This window comes from Anser brachyrhynchus (genome assembly GCF_964034855.1).
Source record: "Anser brachyrhynchus genome assembly, chromosome: 3".
Lineage (NCBI taxonomy): Eukaryota > Metazoa > Chordata > Aves > Anseriformes > Anatidae > Anser > Anser brachyrhynchus.
Window position 1 is genome coordinate 124,194,402 of NC_137696.1, and position 22,154 is coordinate 124,216,555.

Genomic DNA, 22,154 nt, shown 5'->3' on the forward strand with positions numbered 1-22,154 from the left:
TGTAATTAAAAGTGGCATTACTTAATGTTCTGGAAAGTAAAAGATTTATTTTAGATACAAATAAAGCAGATCATTGCCATAAATTTCAGAAATATCTAAACACACCCACAATTGAACTTCATTAGCTCTCTTTGCAAAAAGCAGAGTAATGCACACAGTACAGAACAAACTACTCATGTACACCAACTGGTTCTAAATTAGTTATAACCATTAAGGAAAATACTCACAAATCATTGCGGACTACTCAAAGGAAACATACTTACAATCAATATACAAAAATGATCAGCAAAAATCAGCTGTTAGGCTGAAGGTCAGAGAACAACAGGAATCAGATTCTGCTGTCTGTATAAGTTGGAATATTCCCTCTGGAAATACAGTAATCAGTACTGCTCCAGTCCTTTCTCCCCTGCCCTGCATCACTAAAAATTAAAATGCAGAACCACAGAATTCTGTAATGGTTGAGGGTGGAAGGGACCTCTGGAGGTCGCCTGGTCCAACCCGGCTGCTCAGGCAGGGTTGCCTAGAGCAAGTTGCTCAGAAGAAACAGAAAAGGTCCAGAGAAGAGTAATAACGTTTGTTATTAGAGGCAAGGAAAGACTTTCCATATGAGAAGAGGTAAGAGAAGGAATGTTTAGTGCAGACTGAAGATAAATAAGCAGTACATTAATAGTAGTATAGAAAATGAATGATCATGGGAAGGCAAATGCCATGTAATGCAACGTTCAGATTCCTTCTTCTACTCAGGCAAAAGGGACCTCCAAGTTTTTAAACATATTTTAGCATATCAAATGGAACTAGGTACTAATTAGTTCTCATGAAGTACCCTGAAGACCTTCACAGCATTTAGAAGGAATTACATATTTATGTGAATAATAAGAATACCCACAGCTGCAATAGCAGGGTTTTAAGAAAATTAGAGTAAGAGAGAAGAGGTTTTGTCCGCAAATGTACGATTGCTAGACATGTGTGAGCTAGCTCCTGACCACAGAGGAAAGGTAGAAAGAATGACAAACACCATCATCATCATCACTGCGTTACTGCCAAGCCTCCAAGCAGCAGCCAGGTGCCAGAACCCCGCGGTGCTCAGCGCAATACAGGCACACGTTGCAAAATCAGCCTTTGTGCCAAAAGATGGAGCTGGAAAAGGTGCACAAGGACATGGATGCTCTTTAACGAGGCTGACCTGGGTGGTTATTACGCAGCCTATCATTCAGGGTGGTCTATCGGACGTGCCATGACACATTTGTGTTCTCCCAGCAGGAACTCAGGATGAATTGAGGTTGCCTGCACACCACTCCACATGCAATGCCCCGACACAGCTCTACAGGCTGGGGATGCTCATGTGAAATCAAAGTGATTCTATGAGAAGACAATGACATAGCTTAGGGTGAGATCCTGCTCCTGACCTTCATGAGCAGGAGACAGAACTCTGAATATCTCAACTGGCCCTGCAGAAATGCAGAGTATCTGGGCTAGAGAAGAATTCCCACTCTTGAAATATGGGCTTATTGCATCAGACAGTGCTGTTACAGGTCAGACTGACAAGGCTCGCTTTGCAAATGTTGCTTTCAGTTATTTTGACCTTGGCAAAAAAAAAAAAATTACCCGGAGTCTGCTGCAAGGAGTTGCCCCTCCCACAGATCTCTTTTATTATTATTAAAAAAGGAGAGGGAGAGAACAAAGATACAAAAAGCACCTGAGCTCCCTGAAGAAGAAAAATAACTCATTAGGTGCTGGATCCTTCAAGAGACCAGCGGCTGGTGAGCACTTTGGACAGACATCCTAGTATTACATTTTACTGCGTGCTTTCTGCCAAACAACTGGGATTTGCTTACAGCTGATTAGAATAGGAAGCTTGCATATTATGCATGTCTAAGAGGGAACGTGGCTTGATCTAATGCAAAATAAGAACAATGCGGTGCAGTAAGCATAAAATGGCTGCTCTTGCATTTTATGAAGACATACAGCAATGACCCCGAGTCGAACCACTTGAACTTTCAGATAATAACATGATCTTGCTTGTGCCTAAGTTGTAAAGCGAACTTTGCTGAATGCCTCTGCAGAAGTGTCTGTACTCACAGATCTCAAAGCCCTTCAGGAGCATGAACAGAAAATAAAGATCCTAAAAAAATTCCCTTCCCAGGTCTCAAAGGACTTAATGAAGTTAAACCTCCCACTGCGACTTGCTGACTAACAAACACCTTATAATAGAATAGAAGGAGCTGGAAAGTAATGCAAAGAAGTCACTCGACGTTTCCCTCTCCGCTGAGATCAAGTGTATCAGAACAATCCTGACAGGTTTTTCGCTAATATGCTCCTCAGAAAGACTCCATAATTTCTGTGGATAACCTTAGTGCTCAGCCATCCTTAAAGACAGAAAGTTTTTCTTAATGCCGAACACAAATCTTCCTTGGTAGCCTGAAGGTTATAGGCTTTTAGCTTCTTGCTCGTACCTTTGTTTGCTCTGGTGCAGTCTCCCAAACAGGTACCAGATATTTTACAGTCGAGAACGGAGTCAGAGAAAGGTTCAATGACATCCGAGGGGCAGCGGCACAACTCTCAGCGCTCGCTCCAACAAACCCGAGGAAAACGAGCAGAATTTCCGAGCCAACTGGTGGACGTCGTTACATTGATGAGAAACTGATGGTCTGGTTTTAACAATATACGAGCCTAATGGAAGAGACCGAAAGACATTACTTCCTGCTCTGTTGTCAGCCTGAAGAGGGAGAAACACAATGAATCCAAAACTTAAATCTCCTCCAAAGCCTTGCACAGGAAACTTAGATCCCCTATGGGGCCGGTATTAAGGTTCTGCTAGAAGACATAACTAAGAGTAATGGGATGAAATTAACTAAGAAAATTTCCTAACTGAATTTCAGGAGCTAATAGAGCTCTCATTTTCCCCGGGGAAGCTGTGGAAGCCCCAGCGCTGGGGAGAGCAGCAGTAATAGCGCTTTCACAATCGGAAGAATTTCTAATAAGGCATGTCAGCCCTGATAGCGCTCGGGGCCAGAACCATGCACAGGGCTCCGCTGGCCCAGCCCAGCGCCGCCGGGCTGGGACCACAGCAGAAGTCGCTTCTTCAGGAGGACAGGCAAGGCGAAATGTCCTGCAAGTGACCGTGCAGCTGATGGAAAAACAGCAGGGGCTTGGTTTGGGCACGAAGATGACTTTCGCAGCCAGCTTGGGCCTGATGCAAAGAGGGAGCAAGATTCCAACGTAGTTGAATCAGACAACAAGTTTGGCAGCGACACCAGGGTAACCACAGAATTGTAGGGGTTGGACGGGACCTCGAGAGATCATCGGGTCCAACCCCCCTGCCAGAGCAGTTCCCTAGAGCAGGCTGTCCAGGCAGGCGTCCAGACGGGCCTTGAATATTTCCAGAGAAGGAGACCCCACAGCCTCCCTGGGCAGCCTGTCCCAGCGCTCCGTCACCCTCACCGGGAAGAAGTTCTTCCGCGTGTTGGTGCAGAACTGCCTGGGCTCCATTTTGTGGCCGTTGCCCCTTGTCCTGTCCCCACAGAGCACTGAAAAGAGGTTGGCCAAATCCCTCTGTCTGCCACACCTCAGGTATTTATACACATTGGTGAGATCCCCTCTCCGTCTTCTCTTCTCCAGGCTGAACAGCCCCAGGTCTCTCAGCCTTTCCTCACAGGGGAGCTGCTCCAGGCCCCGTATCATCTTTGTGGCCCTCCGCTGGACTCCTTCCAGGAGATCCCTGTCTTTTTTTTGTACCAGGAATACATTCCTGCTCCTCAGCAAAAACCTAAGTATGCATCTTCAACAATGCCAGCGCAACTGCCAGGATGACCACGCTTTTAACCAACTCATCCAAGTCCAACCAGACAAAACCAGAACAAAATACAGGCAAGCAAACCAACAACAACAATAATCACAGAAAATTTGTACATGTTTCTGTTAAGCTCTCCCTTCCCTGCTCTCTCCGTCGTGCATTCCTGTCGTTTGCCCTGAGCCAGTCCTGGCATGCCCCCATTGCATGGCAAGCTGAATCAATTCACTGAAACGAAGGGAAAAAGTATTTCTTTTTTCTGAACCGAGCTGAATTGGCTGGTATTTCCATCAGGCAAGAAACATATCTGGCACAATGCAGGGTGGCAGGAGTAGGGAAACTGAGGAGGAGGAATCGAGAAGGGTGATGAGACAGGATAACACCTAAAGGATGAGATGGTGACAAACTGTTAATTCAGCTCAGCTCTATCACGAAACGATACCCTCCGTATCTTGGGAAATCTAAACCCATTTCTTTTATGAATAAAGTTGCCGTGGATCACAAAGCCAAGTGGAGCACCTGACTCCATTTTGCCACCTGTGAAATGGGGATAATAGGGATCGGTATCATTTAGTCTTATTTAACCTAAATATTTCTTTACATCTTTGCTTTGAGAGCAAAGAAAAGTGTTACAATAAATATACAGACACGCAAATCAAAGCAACCCTCAGCCAAAAGAGTCCCTCCTCTCCAGACAAACTGAAATATTTTCAACTAAGGAATTACTCATTTTGTTTAGAGCAGAATTCATAGTTATTTCAATTTAATATTTGGATAAAACATATACTTAAACAACACTCAAGCCCTCCCCCCATCAGTCTGCACTGGCATTCAGCAAGGGTGCCTTAAAACGGGTATAGCCATTGATTCTGCTGCCAATCTTAGACGGTTTTTTAGCAACAATTTGCCTGAAAAAGAAGATAAACCTCAACTGCAACATACAATTATAGGAGAAGCACAAATAACTTAAAGAAGGAGAAAAAAAAAAGATAGACAAGACGACACAGCTTCATTAAAAAAGAAAAAAACCCTAAGGGGATTTTCAATTTCATAGTTCTAACGAGAGGGGTTGAAAAGAGGTAAAGCAGAGGGAAAAAAAAAAATCTTTGGGACAAGATGTGACAAAGGAGAACACGAAATTGAACCAGCAACAGACTTTCAAGTTTAACCTCCGGTTTCAATGGAAAGGACTGTTGTAGTCGTAGCTCTATTCCCCAAGGAGGGTGAGCCACACAACAACATCACCGCTCACAAAACTCAGCATATTTCATGAGGAGGAGGCTCAAGAAGAGAACAGGTCAAGGTTGATATCACTAGCACAGCAGCAAGAGGGAGCTTGCACTGCAGTTGTCTGAACCACACCTAGTCTGCAGTTAAATATAGAACTTTACTTTCTGGAACTATTGCTCCTCTTAACCTTCAGAGCATAAATATTCGGAGCGATATTAAAAAAAAAAATAGAAAGGAGAGAAAGGGAGAAAGAGACCTTCTGAATCTATTGTCCGAAATCTAAGCCTAGCGACTAATAAACCATCCTGGGAGAATTTCCAAAAAAGCAGTAAAGATTGCAGAATTGAATTACAGGAACCGCAAACAGCGTTCTGGAAATCCAGTATAAACCAATTAGTTTCTTTAATACACATAGCCTACATACAGACACTTATGCACATCAGACATTTAAATACGTGCGGTGGCCCTAACTATAATCTTAATTACATCAGGTTGGCACCGACGTAATAATTAATTGCGTTGGAATTAGCGTTGATTTGCATCTTTAAAAACAGAGGAACTAGCCTTCAACCCTCACCCTTCTCAAGCAGTTCATGGACCAAATCCTGAGCGGTGCTGTGCGTTTTCAGTTGGAGAGCCTGCTGGAAGTGAATCTCTCTAATTTTTGCAATCACATTCAGATTCTTCCCTTGAAGTGCTCTCAGCTGCTTTGACACGCTGACTTCTACCAACTGCATTTCATACCAACTGATTCCAAGTCAAAAGCGCATCCCACAATTAACTCACATAGCAGCCCGAGACTTTGATCCTCATCCAAAAACTGCTTATACAGCTTCACAGCCACTTTTCAGAAGTTTACGGCAAAAAGTAGTTCTGCATCACCTACACAGGAGTTTCCATTGATGTCCAGACTCAGCCCTCCTTCCTTTAGGCACCTAGCTGAATCACCGAAGTTAGGTGTCATTGCAGAAAGCTTCTTTCTCGTAGCTAGAAGGGCTCACGTACCCCTCCTGAGCTGCAGCAGAGTGTTGGAATTAACTTCTAGATCCCTGCTTCTCGTTGCTGAATAGCCAGACAAGCACTTTGCTGAGATACCCCAAAAAGCAGCTCAGAATTAGATGCCTAAATCCCTGCATGCACCCAAAGCGCATCGAGGTGCTGCTGGACATAGGAACACAACACCATGAAGCACATTTAATTAAGGACTGTATCCCATCAAAGCGAGTAAGATGCCTCCACTCCCAGTCAAAACCTAATCCTTTAGAGGAGAACGCAAATTACCAGCTGGCACCAGACCACACGCAATGCCCAACACTGTTTTGGGGGGCCAGATGTTGCTTCCTGACCTGATGGCACCAAGCGAACCTGAGCCGCTCGAGACATCTGCGGGTCTGGTTACCTCCAGCCTGGCCGGGGCTCCGAGGCGTGTTACTGGAGGACTCTGGTGACTTGTAAGAGAAATTAGCTAGCTTCTCCCCAGGGCTCCCACGAGAGCGTTTTCCTCCCACTGTTTCAAAACTTGTCACATAAAAGAGCTCATCCTTACGGCTCCGCTAGGCCTATTAAAGTCGCACAGTTAAGCAACCATATTCCCGACTTGCTTTATGGTGTAGTTTTATTGCCATACAAAGCTTTTACCACGGCTCGAGTTTACTGTATTCTTGCCTCTAGTAAAACTCTCGGCCACGCTTTCCAGAACCTACACACGAGGTTGTGAAACGCTGTGCCTGCGGTGACCTCTCAAGGGCTTGGCGAATGATGATCAAAGCCAGGATTAAGGCAACGTGGCAGAAGTCTCCACGTAACCACAGAATAAGAGACCTCCGGCAGTCTATACCTTACAGAGCACGAGACAAGATGCAGTGAACAAAACCAAGAGTGGCTAAAAGGAGAAAGAGAGCAACTAAAAATTAGATCGGGTGATTACGTATCTGCATACAGTGCTTGATGATTTCCAACATCAACACCGACTTTGCTTCTTTTAATACACAAACCTTTCTAACGGACACGTACCAAACCAGTACAGGTTGTCTGACTTCGAGTGTCACAGCAGAGACTGGGTTTAGGAGAGATCTGGAGGAGGAAAGAGCAGTGCTTGCTTGCTTGCTTAGCTTTCTCTTTCTGCTCTGTGTTTCCACAGCACCTAGCACAAAGAGTCTAAGGCACTATCACGATGCAAACAGCAAATCACAGTAGTAATTGCAGCTTAGGGCAGGCAGAAACCAAGGAGAAAAACACCCGTGCCCAAGAGGGCTTTAATTCTGCTTCAGAGCAACCCAGTACTTCACACACACAGGGTTAACAAGAAGATGGCACTGTCCAAAAGGTACACGGAGCAGTAACGTTTTTGTCATCCTGCCTCTTGCAATCAGGGCAGTCATACAAGCAGTTCGAAGTACTAGCCATTGCACATCATCCCGCCCGTGCAGAGGGGGACGCCACACAAATGCAGACCCCTGTACTACCAGGGCACTGCATTAGCCGGCTCTAATAAGGCAGAATGAATTTTAAACATTTACATTATTTCCTTTGGGGAAACGTTCAGCCAAAGCTGAAAACACGGTGCAGTGCCAGGGCAGAATATGGAACAAACACTTTCTTACTGGCCTCAGCCCTGCAAAGCCCCTGTGATGGCCTGTAGGCTCACAGAAGTATGTTCATGTTGCGTGTCAAAAGGCTCCCGAGGGAGCTCAGTATTTTGGTAGGTCCAAAGGAGACGCCCCCTGCTCCTCACCAGCTCAAAAGACCCTCGTGCAAGCAAGAAGGAGCAGCAGTACGGAAACGGCACAAGCACACCCTAAAAATCTGCTGGCCAAGGATTCAATGGAGTTGCAAACCAGGGAGGAGTAGAGCACACACAGAGCATCATCTGGTGCTGTCAGGAAAAGGAGGTTCCTCACGCTCCTGGAGGGAAGAAAACTCCTCCCAGCCATTTAGCCTTTAACAGAAATAAGCATTCATCCCTAAACTACGTTTGAGTTCACTAGCCCTTTATTATTATGTGATATTATCCACAAAAGAGAGATTACTGTAAGCAGAGGGAAAGGAAAAGCACGTCGGCAGCCAGGAGTCCAGGCTCAGAGAGTGCTTCGTCTCTGCAGGACTGAAGAGCTGGGAGCTCTAATGATCACCTGCCACTCTGCATATGTGTTTGAAAGATCCACTTTGCTCTGTACTGTTCCCAGCTCATGTAAAAGGGTTGTAAGAGCCTTTTTGGATAGGGAATCTATTGCTTCTTAAGCAAAGTTCTGCATCCTGAACAATTACGGTGCTGCTGAAATGCCACTCTCAAATATAAAATAACTTGATACGTTAGCAGGATAAAGCAGAGATTGGGAAGGAGAAATGTAAAGAGCGTGCAGAACCCCACCAAGACAGAGCCTGGAATAGACTGGATGGAAAGGTACAGCAGCTTAGCAGCTACAGAATATGAGATAATGTCCAGAGGAGTACATCACTTTTTTTCAAGCAACAAAAAGGCTGAAATAGCTCCTCCTACTCTACCGCGTAAAATACCATGATCAACACTGTCATTGGCAAGAGCGACGCTAAAGCACATCCATGAAAATGAAGCCAGCAGGTAAAAGGATATTTGCATTGGCCTTAAAATGCCTGTGTGCAGAACCCCGAAGCGACCTACCTTTCCATAACAGCCAGGCACTCCTTTCTCCACGTGAACCGACTGCCTCGCCGTAGTCTGAAGGTCCCCGAGGTAGCTGTGACTGGGGGAGGCGTCTGTCTCCATTCTGGCTCTTCTATTGGGATAGGAGCGGGTCGCATGCTTAACGTAGCCCCTATGAACAATAAATACTGCGTTTCCTAGTGCACTAAAGATCAGGCCCATTTTCTCACTCCTGCTCACGAAAAAAAAAAGACAAGACAGATGATGAAACCATTCAAACTACACATGCAAAGCATCATCAAACAAAGACACCTTAAAGGCACACAAAGCCAGCTGGAGTCCCCGTCCCCAACCTCCAAGCCAGAGAGCCAAAAGGTGACCACGGATATCTAAGGGAGACGTAACAGCTTGTCCTCTTTGCTGACAGCCACTCTGGAAATGCTGTTCGTGTCTTCATCAAGAGGAAAAGTGTCGTAAAGAAGGGGTGAGCCACGCCTCAGCTGTGATATATTCAGGCTGTGCTTTTTTTGGCCCCAAAATGGGAAATAGCAGGTTTCTATTTAATTGTACAACCGTCTCAGGAAGCAAAGGGTAAATTCATACCAAAGGTATTTCAACGTATCCAAAGAGCTGAGTAAATACTTAAAATAGCTCCGCCGATAGAAGCATGCTCTGTGACCTGTGCAAATAAGGGCTCCTGAGTGCCAGGCTGCCTGGAAAAGTCACTGAAAGCAGATTAACATCACACCTCTCCTCTTCTGTCCCCTTTCTATGGATATATTTCTCCTTTCAAGAAGCCTGAGCTGGAAAGCATCGAGTGAGAGACAGGACTCGACAGTGTCCTCAGGAAAGGCCCTCTGAAACTCGCCCCCGATTCCTTCCACAACGGGCTCTCTGTTAATAAATCAAGATAAATCAAGACACACCGGGGGAACAAACTTTCATATATCCCGTGGTGAGGATGGGAAGCTGGTACAGGATGTGAAACAGGGTATGTATGTCCTGCAGGACTTGCGCTCACTGACTACCTGGGGGGTAGAAACAGCTGCTCCTCTAAGCAAAAATAAATATTAAAAAGTCATATAAACAGCTAAATCATCGCCCGTAACAAAAAGGCACATGTGGAATTCAGGCGTTGAAGCAGGCTGGTGGGTAGTTTTTCCAAGAGGATGGGAAGGGTGCAGCACCGTGTGTGTAAAAGCAGGGCTGAGACAGGAGAGCCCCCTGGGACCCCAGCCTCGTTCAGAATGGTTAGGATTTAACCGTAAAACCATACCAGGTTAGTAAAACACCACAGCTCGTTTAATTTATAGCAGGGTAAAAGGGGTTAAGGGAATTTAGAGCTTATCCAATAAACGAATTCCTACGGTTAAAAAGCAAGGAATTAGCTATTTCTGCATTTGGCTGCGTTCCTTTCCAGAAACGCACAGTGAATGTTTTCCCTTCTGCCAGGGGCTCGCATCTGCGTTAGGTAGCGGAGTCCAGAAACATTTCAAAACTTTCCCCAGGAGCAGGCTGTAGGAAGCGAATCCCACAACCCCTGCCTTGCCTTCACGAGGGACGGTGACTCTGAATTCCCAGCTACGCAGCCCGCACAGATCACTTGGTTTCACTGACACGTTAAATACTTCCCACATTGCCGATTTATTGGGAATTTATTGAATTTATTAAATGGGGCCATTTCAAGGAAAGTTCCTTATCTATTATTTCTAGTAGTTGCACAGTTTGGAGGGCTGGGTCAGCATCTGGCTGCTAGGCTTTAAATACGCACCCAGAATTTAAAAAATATTATTTATGTATTTAAGAGTCTAGGAGAATGGGAAAAGGAATTAGTTTTCCCTTCACTGTATTAGCAATGGACTGTCCCCACCTAAGAATTTTATTTTTATGCTCTCAAGAAAAAGGGAGAATATGGAAATATCAGGGATGCTTAACATAAAGATAAGAGTAATTATATTAAATGTCTGAGATATTGCGGACAAAGGTTGTAAAAACACCTGCATTTAAAGCACAAATTTACTCCTGCGGCTGTGGTTCACTTACCGAAGATTTTTTATTTTTATTTTGCTTTCGTAGCCTTCCCAGATCCATTTCCCTATTTCTCTTTTCCAAGGGGTACCATCAACAGCAGCAGCAGCAAAGAGAGAAGTATGCTGCGAATTACAGGTACACACCACTGGCTTTGCACACACACGACAGAAGCATCCGAATGCACAAAGAGGCACGAGATGTGCTCGGATCTGTCTGGGAGTAGCGAAAGTGGTCGACACGTGCTCTGCTGCCACATTTGCTAAGGCAGCTCTGGAGTTTTTCTTCATTTCCCTCAACTAAGCAACCACTCTGGGCTCCCATTTCCTCTGCTCTTCCAAAGCTTCATTGCAATCCTCGCCCCGCCCAGCTTCTTTACAACTTAATAAGTTACATCCTCGCTGCCAGTGCAGATTATTTTTGTTGTTTTTTGCATAAACCCCTCAAACGGCTTTTAAGAAGTGAAACTTTTCTCCTCCGCAGAGCAAGCAGAGCAAATGCAGTATGGAATTTGTCTCAGTGTACGCATCGAAAAGCACGAATCTGTACGGGGTGTAGAGGTGAACCGTTTGGGAAGAACGCATTTCGTAGAGAAAAAGGCACGGTGCCCTCTCCTACTACCTGCCAATGCTGAGTACTTTTTGTAACAGCACAGCGCTAGCTCTGTAATGAAAATCCTCGTGGCAAAGGCCTTCCTTCTCTCGACACATCCCAGACACCATCCTGCTCTCCAAAGCATCCCGTACAATTGCTGATCCACGCCCCAGAGAGGCCCCGCAATTCGGGGGTGATGCGCAGAAAGGCTGGAGCCAGCCTCGAGCCTTCTCCACGAAGCCATTCGGGAGCGAGCCCTTGCAGCAAGCACCTACCGTACATCACCCCGGTAAGAACAGATGTCCCACGTTATTTTTAGCCAGACTGACCTGCGACCGCATGCTAAACACCTTCCAGTCACTACTGAGCCAGGCTGGATTGGGATCAGCAGCCTGCACAGCAAAACGCTCCCTACCCAGCTCACTGCCTGGATGGAAAGGATCACAGTAGGAACAATTTTCTCTGAAGCTCTGTAAAATTGTAAATCACTAACAATACATTTCCAGTGCAAATCTCGTGGGACATCCAGCCCCGTGGTGTTTCGTTTTTTTTTTGTAAGCTTTTCTTTTATAGCTAAACAAGAGCTGCTGTGGGAATAACACACGAGATGCTACATCTTGATAATCACTACCTTTCTTTTTTTCCCTTTTGCTCAAGGAGAAAAAGCACAGGGGTTTCCTTTGGAGGTGACCACAGCTGCCTTCCTGTTAGGGAGGCCTGGCAGAAATATAACATCCAGCCTAACTGGAAGCAGGCCACATCCATCTGCAACTTCAGCCCATCATTTCTAGGTGCCAGCTCCAGTTTGCAGTGCACGGAGGCAAAAGAAACGCTGAAGTTACTCCACGACAAACTTTCCACGTTGCCCTAGACCCAGCGCCAGCCAAACCAATCAGGCTAACTACCAGCGTAAAAAGAAGTATTTATTTACTTAAAAGACAGGAGCTCGGAAAAAATCATCAGAACGCTACAGGACTCAATGCGGTCATATGCTGGCTTCTGAAATATATCCTATTTATCTACTGCCAAAACGCTCCCAGTCCTCTACGAACCACGAGAGACGTGGTGCCTGTCCAAAAAATGCCCGATCTAAATGAATAGTATCCCCGTTAATTGGATTAAAGATCTTTCAAACACTAGTATTTAGCGTTGACTTCTTCCCCTCGAGACAAAAACGCCTTTCACCCTAACTGGCAACTCTTTCCAGAAAAAAGTACGGTCACTGGTACATTGGAATTTGCAGCATTGCTGTTAACTTTGACATTACTCCTACCAGGAAAACATTGATCAAGACATTTTTGAGCTCTGCCTACAGCAGAAAGGTTTTTTCTTTCCTGATTCATGAGACTCGGTCTCTTTTGCACCGTTCTGACCTGCTGTTGTCTGAACAACTGCCACCGAAGATACGAGAAATACAGGAACTATCCATGCAAACAAGCAACCAAAAGCAAGAAAACAACAAAGAGCATGTTCTGGAGGCCAAAGCAAGCTGGAAAATAATGGGATTGGTGGAACTGCCGAGTCCTTTCTGCAGAGGAGCAGCATCTAGCAACGTCTCAATAGCAGCAGTGCCTCAAAACCGTGACACGAAGTCCTTCAGTTAGCAGATGCAGGGCTACTGGTGGATGATTTGAAAGCGTTATGCGCCACCATCGTGTATTTGAAAAGAGAAAATGAAAATCTCTTTTGATGCATTTAGAAGTTATTTTTTGTCCCATGTATTATTAGAAATTCCTGGCTCGGTGCAGTAAAAGCCAGCCCCTGCTGTGAGGACCTTACAGGCAAGTCACGCACAAGAAAGTCTCATCTTTACCTAGCAGAGGGGAGAGTGCGGTGCAAACGGGAAATCGTTTGCTAGAAGTTGTACAGAAAACTAGCAGAGCCAAGGAAAGGTCTGCCAAGGGATCTCCAGTCCTTTCCTCATAAAACAATTCTTCCTTCGCAGTTCACAAATTGATTGTATCTGGTGTCGTGGTCCTGCAAAATTGTCTCAATCGTAAGTTTTCTTTTACTTGCTACACAAATGAATTGTCAGAAAATGGACTTGGTCTGAAGGCCCCCAGAGTCCAAAATAAGGATTAAACAAATGAGGAAACAAATGAGGGAACTAAAAGTTCCCAGAGACCTGACTTTGCCCTTGGGTAACTCACACATGACGTGCTCCTGAGCGATAGATTCCAGTTCTGCTGCACAAAGGAGAAGGACTGAGATTTTACTCCCAGAAGCTGGAATCAAGAAAGATGGGACATGAGACCAGAAAACCAAATGTCTTGGTACTTACTTCTGAGTAAGTCAGCAACTAGAAAAAAGTCATGCCGCTCACTTAATGACTTAAGTTTTTATCAGAAGACGGCAGTCTTTTGCAGAGGGTGACTAGCACTGCAACAACTATTTCCCTTCTTTGTGACTCCAATGACTTTCTCATTTTCTGATTCTAAAGAAGGCAACCAGAAGAAAGAATAGCCAGTCTAGTCCAGGAATTATAGGATACTGCAACTATCATCCAAAATTTAGGCTCCAAATTCATTCCGTAACAGTAATTTGAATCCAGGACTCTTTGGACAAGGTTGGTATCTTCCACAGCACACCGCATACACTTGCACATCTGCATGCTAATTGCACGCTCTTGGCTGGCCAGTCTGACCCGCAATATAGTAGATGGCGATAATTTAAGGAAGTGGATTAACCCAAAATAAATAAATAAATACAATCACATTTTCCTCAACTAGATTTCGCCAACAGCTACAGGAAAACTAAGCCTCCCCACCCTTACCTCAGCCTCTAAAAATAAACCAAGCGCTATTTGGTTCTGAAGAGAATTTAAATGCATCCAAATAATCCCTTGGCATAGGCAGAGGAGCCATTCTGCCGTTTACACTTCTTGAAAATGCTGTCTAATACCTCTGCCTTGAAAAAAAGGTTAAACTCAAATAACCACTCTTCAAGAAATTTTCCCATGTGTGCACAAAGAAAAGTGAACCAAGACCTCAGCGACACAGTGCGTTAGACAAGTAGAGGTTAATGTCGATTCGTCTCAATTGAAGCTGTAAACTTCAGCGTTGCTAGTTTCCCTTCCTCAGACACTTCTCAAGATTGAAAGGACAAACAAGACGTGAGCTTGTGGATAAAGGGAGAGAAAGAAGGCTAGGAGGGAGAAGTAAAGACTTCAGTACTGAGTTTGTGCTAAGGATTCTCTTTTCCCAACGCAGAATACCAGAACACTACTCCTTAAACAGCTCCAAACAACACTGGAAAGAAAAGATGCAAAGTTGTAGAAAAATCCATGCAGCAGTTTTCATTGCTGGGAGAGGAAATTTATTATTTTTTTTCCCCTAAAATACACCTTCCGAAGAAACCTCCAGTTTTATCCACTACTTTGGAGGTGTTATTTTCCGTCAGAGGGAAATGGCTGAGAGTTAATTCATGGGGTACAACACGAGGCTTACAAAGATGCTGGTAGTGAAAGGTTTCCAGGACTTTTGCTGCTCCTTGGTATCAAAGTTTCGAGCACTGTGAAAATCAAGGCTCCTTAGCGATCCCTGCAGCTTGTCAGCACTTCACAACCCTTGGCACATTCATTCCTTACAGCATTTTCTAGATGCTTAACAGAAAGGACAGGCTTGGCTCTGGCTTTGAACCCACCCAACTTTAAGCTAGAGTATTCTCAGGCCAATTGACAGCTGGAGCCTCTTGATTTACAGCTCACACACAAAGCAGAAGTCTTGAGGATCTGTTTTCACTGGAATTCTTCTTAACAGAGTTCTGGATATTGAAGCCAAATTCATGTTAGAGAGGCTAAGTCTTAAATTCCATGAAACAATTACAGTTAATTTAATCATACCATTGTTTAAAGAAAATTAAATGTAAATATTTTGATCTTCACAACAAAACCATTAAAGGGAATAATAAGAATTGTGGTCAAACAAAATCTACGGAGAAAAACAATGCAAGGAAATTAATTCAACTGATTTTGAAGATTGTTGGTGTGTCACAGACAATGCCGAGCTTTATTTCTTGTTATACATTCAAGATCTGTTTTGAGATTTGGAGAAGCAGGTGGGATTCGAGAGAGACATCTCCAGCTATCAACGTATCCCTTCCACGAGCTTGAGCTACAACCCCAAACCCTCTGAAGTTATCCCAAATTTCCTCTCAGCTGAAATGCTTAAGTTTGCTCAGACTTTATATTATGGAGCCATTATTAATGTTTTCTTTCTGTTCAACCTTAAGCCAGTGGTGAGACGACAGGGCGAGTAACCATGTCAGAGCAGCTGGACAGACACCTATGGACGGCTTGGTTTTAGGTCAACTGCTGCAAGCAAAGCTCAGATTTATTCCTAAGGAGCAAACTGGTCAGAGGGAACACCTCGTCAGTACACCACCAAGTAAATGATCAGTAATAATCAAAACCAGTGACAAAAGGCTTTTTTTTTTTCGTAAATAGAACAGCAGGAGCTGTTTAGGGTGAATTTATTTACCAGGATTTGTCTTCTCAAGCTGGTACCATCTGTAAAATGCCCTTTTCTTTTGTTCACTCAGGTCCGACCCCTGCTGCAACAGCCAATGGGAGATCCGGCTCTGACTGATACCTGGAGGAAAAAAAAAACACAAAGAGGAAGAGAAAACTTGGTCTTTTCAAAATATTTAAAGTGGTTTATATACCGACAAAAGGTGTTGTCTTACAAAGCCTAGAAACTCAATGTTAATGGCTCAATCACAGAAAAAGTAGAGTTCAAGCTTCTTCCCCCATCCCTAACCGCTTCAGCTTCTCCCTGTTGCTATCCTCAGCCCCGCTCAGGATTCACCCCGGGCTCAGCACAGTCAGCCTCCAGGCAAGTAGGGCACAAATTGGGAAGCCGAATCTGCTGACGACTGAATTGGCCAATTCTCAACCACAGCTTCCCCGGTTCAAAAAGTTCTTCGTCTGCGAACTGGGAACAAGTCCCTTACCCACTATTATACGCAGGGAATGATCCTTGGGAGATTTTTATCATTCAGTGCTAGAATAAGGAGGGAGATAAATGCAGAAACGGTTTATGTGATATGGATCAAATCACAGAAATGCAGCGAGGCAGCTAGCAGCTGCTGTAACAACAGCCAGGAAACAAAACAGAAAGGGCAGCTGCCCATCAGCAAGGCAAAGCAGGATTCAAACCCTACATATCCAGGCAGGACTAGGGACAAAAAGTTCCAGAATTTTTAAAATAAGACTTCTAAGAAAATAGTTAGAGGGGTAAGGAACCTGGAAGTTAACGCCACTGTTTCCAAAGTATGCCACCAAATGAAAGATCAGTGCAGAAAGGGAAATGTAGCGATCGGGAGAGGAACCAAATAAAGCAAGAAGTTTAAAGGTGCACTAGGAGGGGAACTGTATGTTCATTTGAAAATTATTTGCTGAATAACTGCAGCTATATCCCAGGCAGTAGGGCTCCCTGTGCTTCCACCAGGCTCTTCAGCTCTCAGGAAGGGTTAACAACATCTAAACTCTCCCGAGAATTCAACTTTTAGGAGGTGCTCCGAGTAACAATATATTGCTGAGCACCACCTGTGCCGACACCTGCTTGGTGCCAGCGCTAAGGCAGGTAGAAGGCTGCTTTTCAGGCAGAAATCAAACCGCCTCTCCCCTCCTGAGATGCGCCAAGGTTTTATTAATCATAATATGATTATGAGATCTTTCTCATAATCATATTTAACTCATGAAAAACAACCCCCTGTAGCTTTACCGCTTCTAATAAAGGGTTTTTACTATGCTTTCTTTGCACTGAACACAGAATTTAGTTAACGTGAGAATGATTTAACTCAAACCTCAGGTGCCGTATTCATGTGGGTTTACTCCAACCAGATTTCCAGAATCACGGGGCTTTATGCTCTTAACTGCTCTTTGTTACAGCGAATCCCAGAGCCTGTGAAGTTTTAATTGTCCCATGGAAAAAGGATAGGTGTGTTTTAAGTACAGAAGCTGACTGCTGTTCAGCAGAACTCTGCCCACGAACATACCCTGGTTTGGTTTGGTTTCCTGTACATCTAGCGATGGTCTCAGCGCCTGTTCCCCGAGATGGTCTTTGGCTGATGTATGAAGGAGTTCAAACAACAGGGGCTGCTTATCCCCTGGGCCCATTCCGGGATAGATAATTGGGTTTGTACTACTAGGGAAGTGGAATTAACCAGTCAAATACAAACTTTAGATTCTGACAATTTAAATCACGTAATACCAAATATATATATAAAATATATTCCAAATATATACCAAATACATGCCAATATATACCAAATATATATACACTAACGCCACACATAAATCAATATCAATTGACAAAACTCTCTGGCCCAAACTGAGGTGCCGGTCTGGTTGAAATCATGCAATCCAGACACCTGATTGTCAGGAAACGGACTAAGTTTTGTAAATTTGCAGCTCCCCACCTACTGTTACGGTTTTTAAAAGCCATGTCTTTAATGCAGGGCTATGGGACACAAATAGTTGTGTCTCACTGCTTTCGGATGCAGGGCTCCTATTAATCAATGGGTTCCAGCACCACTAATTTACTTGTTTGCTACGGTCCACTTACACTTATTGCAGTGAAGTAGCGTTCGTTGAGTGTTTGGATAACAACAGAAGATACAAATGCAAAGCATAATTAGATAAAAATTATAAATAGAGATTAAGTATCTTCAACAAGAGTGGAAGAGTGGAAAACTCAAATTCTGCCCAGGAAGCTGCTTGATACTGTCACGAAGTGGTACAGATGTTAGCCACATCAGGCAATGTGCTGGAGACAAAGCAAAGGAGCAGGAGCCCGAAGATTCACGCTGAGAACTGCCCTGTGTACTGCCACGTCCACGCTGGACTCCTCGAGAGCCCTCTCAGTTTACAAAATAACTTCTGCAAAATGGAGCGCTGCTACAGGACACGAGATGAACAGATGCGAAGATTGCAAAGACTGATAAATTCTCAATACATTCCTACTTTATTACAGTATCTCCTGGGCAGCACTGCAGTCCGTGGCACTTTCTGCATCAGTAAAAAGCCCATAGCCAGTTCTGCTCTTTGGCATAGCAATGCTACAAACCCAGCAGCACTGCGTGAGGTATGGCTTAGGCAGCTGACCTTACTCTTGTTCATAGGGATGCAGACCTCCAGAAGCCCCTTCACATCACATTTTCTATCACTTCATCCTGGTTTTTTATTAGTCTCTTCCCCTCTCTCACAGACAGAGTGAAAGCTGAGCTTCTTAAAGGTGTTCTCTACCTATGCCACTCCTCTTTTTAAGACAAGATATTTGTCATTTGCTCATCTGGAGCCTCAATTTAGAGGATCCGTACAATCCAAGGGTGATGATTCAAGGTCATGTGCAAAGTCAGCAGCAGAAAGACGGATCCAGTCTCCTGGATCCCAGCACAGTGTCTTAATCACAAACTCACCCTTCACCCCTTTCAATTAAAATCCCACAGATCATCATGTTAGAGTTTCTTGCATCTCACGTGGATTTTGTACAGTTGACTCACAGGGACAATGACTAGTCCTACCACCAGTGCCATCCTGTCACATAGGCTGTAATCATACTACTTTAGAAAATTGCACTGGCAGGAAAAAAGAAATCATCCTGCTGCCAGAAGCAGATTAATGAAAGAAGATCTCTGGAGTAGTGAAAATCCAGCTGCCTGTAGGAAATTCACCCTCCAACTGAACTACGGACCTCAAGGAAGTCTGACGTCCTCTGGGCTCAGGATCAGCAGGGACACGTTGCAATGAGCACCACTAGCTCGCTCACTGAAAATACCCAAGAAAGAAGTGGTAATCACAAAGGATTGTATTAAATCAAAATGCTGACTTGTGTCACACGTCACTCCTTCCCATAGCAGGTTACAGTTTGTAATTGTACAATTACTATTCGCAATTATAAACAAAATGGAGATGACAGTACAAGTACACTTTCTCCTAAATAAATTATATGGGGAAGAATTTTCCCTCCCATATACATAAAAGAAATGGCAAAATGCATCATCAAGGGAAGGCAACTGGTATCGACAGTACAAATCTGCTCAGACACCTCAAACCTGCCATTCATCAAGTCTCTGGTAACTGGTTTTCACCTTCACATATAGATTTTTTCAGTGACTCTGTTTTGCATTTCTTTAATGTTTCTTTCAGGAGAGATTTTCAGAAGCACCTGGAACACATCAGATTTGGAGAAGAAATATCTGACAGTGTCTTAATTCTTCAGTTTGTAAGCAAAGTCCTGGAATCATATAATACGTGCTTGCAAAGGACATCTATCAATTTAGGAGATTAGCAAATGCTTGTTTACAGAAAACCTGCAAAGATCAAAATCATATAAAAACAAATCTTTCCCTCTATTTTCATGAATATTAAAAAAAGGAAATGTTGGTTGGTTTGTTTTATTTTTACATCTAATTTCTCACCACTTCTGATCATCGGTAATTCAGTAATTTTCACAATTCAACTATTTAAATTTCACTTGGTCTGTATTTGTATTTGCTGAGCACCCCTCTGTGTAGGTTCCAAACCTTCAGGGATTTTATTCACGTTACAGCACTGCTTTGAGGCTGCCCTCCACCGCACGAGATGCTCTGTGTCTTTAGCATAATACAAAGCTAAGTCCTGAAGATCTCATATCAATTAAGACAGAGACAGAAGGACAAGCCTGAATTGTACAAGCAGACTAACAGGGAAGGGTAGCAGAGCTGCACACTAACGAGTTCCATTATGTATTTTTTCTGAAAAATGACCTCTGCATTTTATTATTCTTATTCTTTTATTGTTATTATTATTATTTTCTTTACACACAATAGGTTAGTGCCATAAAAACTAAGCTGAGAATTGAGAAATCTGAATAAAAATTCCTGCTCTACCACAGATTGCTTTCATTGTGACCTCAGGAAAACATGTCTTTTTGTTCCTTTGCTCCTTATGTGTAAAAAATGGAAAAGGCAACACTTCCAAACCTTGCAGAGGCATCATCCATCAAAGCTTTTAGCTTGGCTGCAAAGGGCTCATCTCTGAATACTCCTCCCTCTCTCCTTTACTGTAGTACACAGCAGAAAGATGTTAGTATCAGAAAACATTTCCCCCACCCTCCTTCTACACCTGGAGCCTAAATCAAGAGCCAGCGTCGCCTAACAAGGACGCATTTATCTCTTTAACCTTCGACTTCTGACCGTAGCTTAGTTGGTGCCCAGAAACAATTCTGGTGACAACTAAAGCAAATCGCACTGCACGACTTCAAATTATTGTTTGTCAAAATTTGGCATCTCACCTGCCCCACGTAGGGCTAAAAAGCTACCCCCAAGTAAGCTGCAGCTATGTTAAAAGGAGCTTCAAACAACAAGATAGGAAATTCAGCAGGAACTATTATTAGCTCCTGTTTATACTGTCATTTTTCTTATCAGTAGGAGATTATTTATACAGAGCCCAACCCAAGTGCTTCTTGTTTATCTTATTACAGACACCATTAAAAAAGTTTCTATAAAAAGCAGCTCCCGTATTTAGGACCAGCACTAATAAGTGTTATGCTAGGTTTTTGCTTCTTATCAATCATTTCTTTATTTCCAAGTCACCATTTAATATTCTGTTACTATTTTCCAGTCTGCTCTCTCCTCTCAGTACACAAGGCAGCTCTGTAGAATGTCTTCCAGGTTTAATTTTCCATGTCAGATTCATTATCTAAATGACTTTAAAAGTTTCTGGTAATTTTATAAAGACTAAGAGAGCCTAAAAAATTGTTCTACTGCAACAGCTGACTTTAACCTTCAGCTCCGTGTCCCTCTCTTGCATATCCTTGACCTCCATCGCTTCCCACCCACTTTCACTGCAGCACAGGAAAAACAAAAGGAAAAGCAGTTTACAGTTGCAGAGGCTGTAAATGCAAGCCTGTTCGGTGCACTTTGTAGGACTGGGGTTGATATTCCGCGAGTGCACTGCAATATTAGAATTTAGAAAAAGAAGAAAGATAGTTTCGAATGAAATCCTAAGTGCCTTGAAGAATTAACGAAATTAGGTAGAATGGAAGTTTCGAGTTGCAGAAGTTGCAGTGGAAGTTCCTGCACCAAGGACAGAAAGATGACAAGATACAGAATGGGGACAATAATGATTGTAAGCCCAGAGGATGCAGTACTCTCTGATGAGCTAATCCAAGACCTGCAATTTGAAGACATGCAAATACATTTTTTACCTAATGTTCATCACTTTTACGTCCAATTCAGCCAACTGCAAACCCAGCAATAATTAAGAAGAGGAAGTTTTAGGTTCCTAGCTAAAGGTCTAAGATCATTCTGGTTCAGATACACTTTTACTCCTTTCCTCTCTCCATGCCATTCTCCCATTTACATACTCAGCAGAATTTTTAAAGTAGCATAGAAACAGGTAGAGACTGAAAGGAGAAAGTTCACAGCATGGGTAGCCAAGTCAAACAACTCTCCTCCTGGACAGAGCCAGCCATACATTTTTCATTTCATTTGTTTCTTGCTCCTCTTCCCAGGGCAGAAGAGATGAATGGTAAAAGCTGAGCTCGTAATATTCTGCATTTTATTTCAAGTGCTAAACAAATGATTTCCAGCTGATGGAGGGTGGCAACCAGGGGTTGGGCAAGTCAAATACACCCAACATCTGACATCCAGCCTCCAGAAACAGCTTGCTGTTTGGATTTAAACAAATGGTGGTGAAGGATGCCTGGAACTGGAGAGGAGTGAGAGCATCACGACCTACGTACTGCTACGCCACCACCGGGCTGTGAGCACAGCAGCCTCTCTGGGTGATCTGGCTGATCTGTTCCTGCAGAATTGCCTCCTTTCACATGCTTTCACAGCCCCTTCACCGACCGGAACAGGGGTCCACCTTGATGTGTAATGCAGTGAAGAGGACCCCGAGATACA

The 22,154-nt window shown here is 43.8% G+C and overlaps 1 protein-coding gene across 25 annotated transcripts in view; it reads right to left on the minus strand.

Annotated features, from left to right (window-relative positions):
* Positions 1-22,154, minus strand: part of HMBOX1 (homeobox containing 1) — a 119,034-nt gene that overhangs the window by 36,033 nt on the left and 60,847 nt on the right. For all 25 annotated transcript variants that reach the window (XM_080585732.1, XM_080585731.1, XM_080585741.1 and 22 more), the window contains 2 exons: positions 15,743-15,853; positions 8,661-8,814 (listed from right to left, as the gene is read on the minus strand). In XM_080585732.1, coding sequence (XP_080441858.1) covers positions 8,661-8,814; positions 15,743-15,853 — 265 coding nt within the window. The remainder of the gene's footprint in view (positions 1-8,660; positions 8,815-15,742; positions 15,854-22,154) is intronic.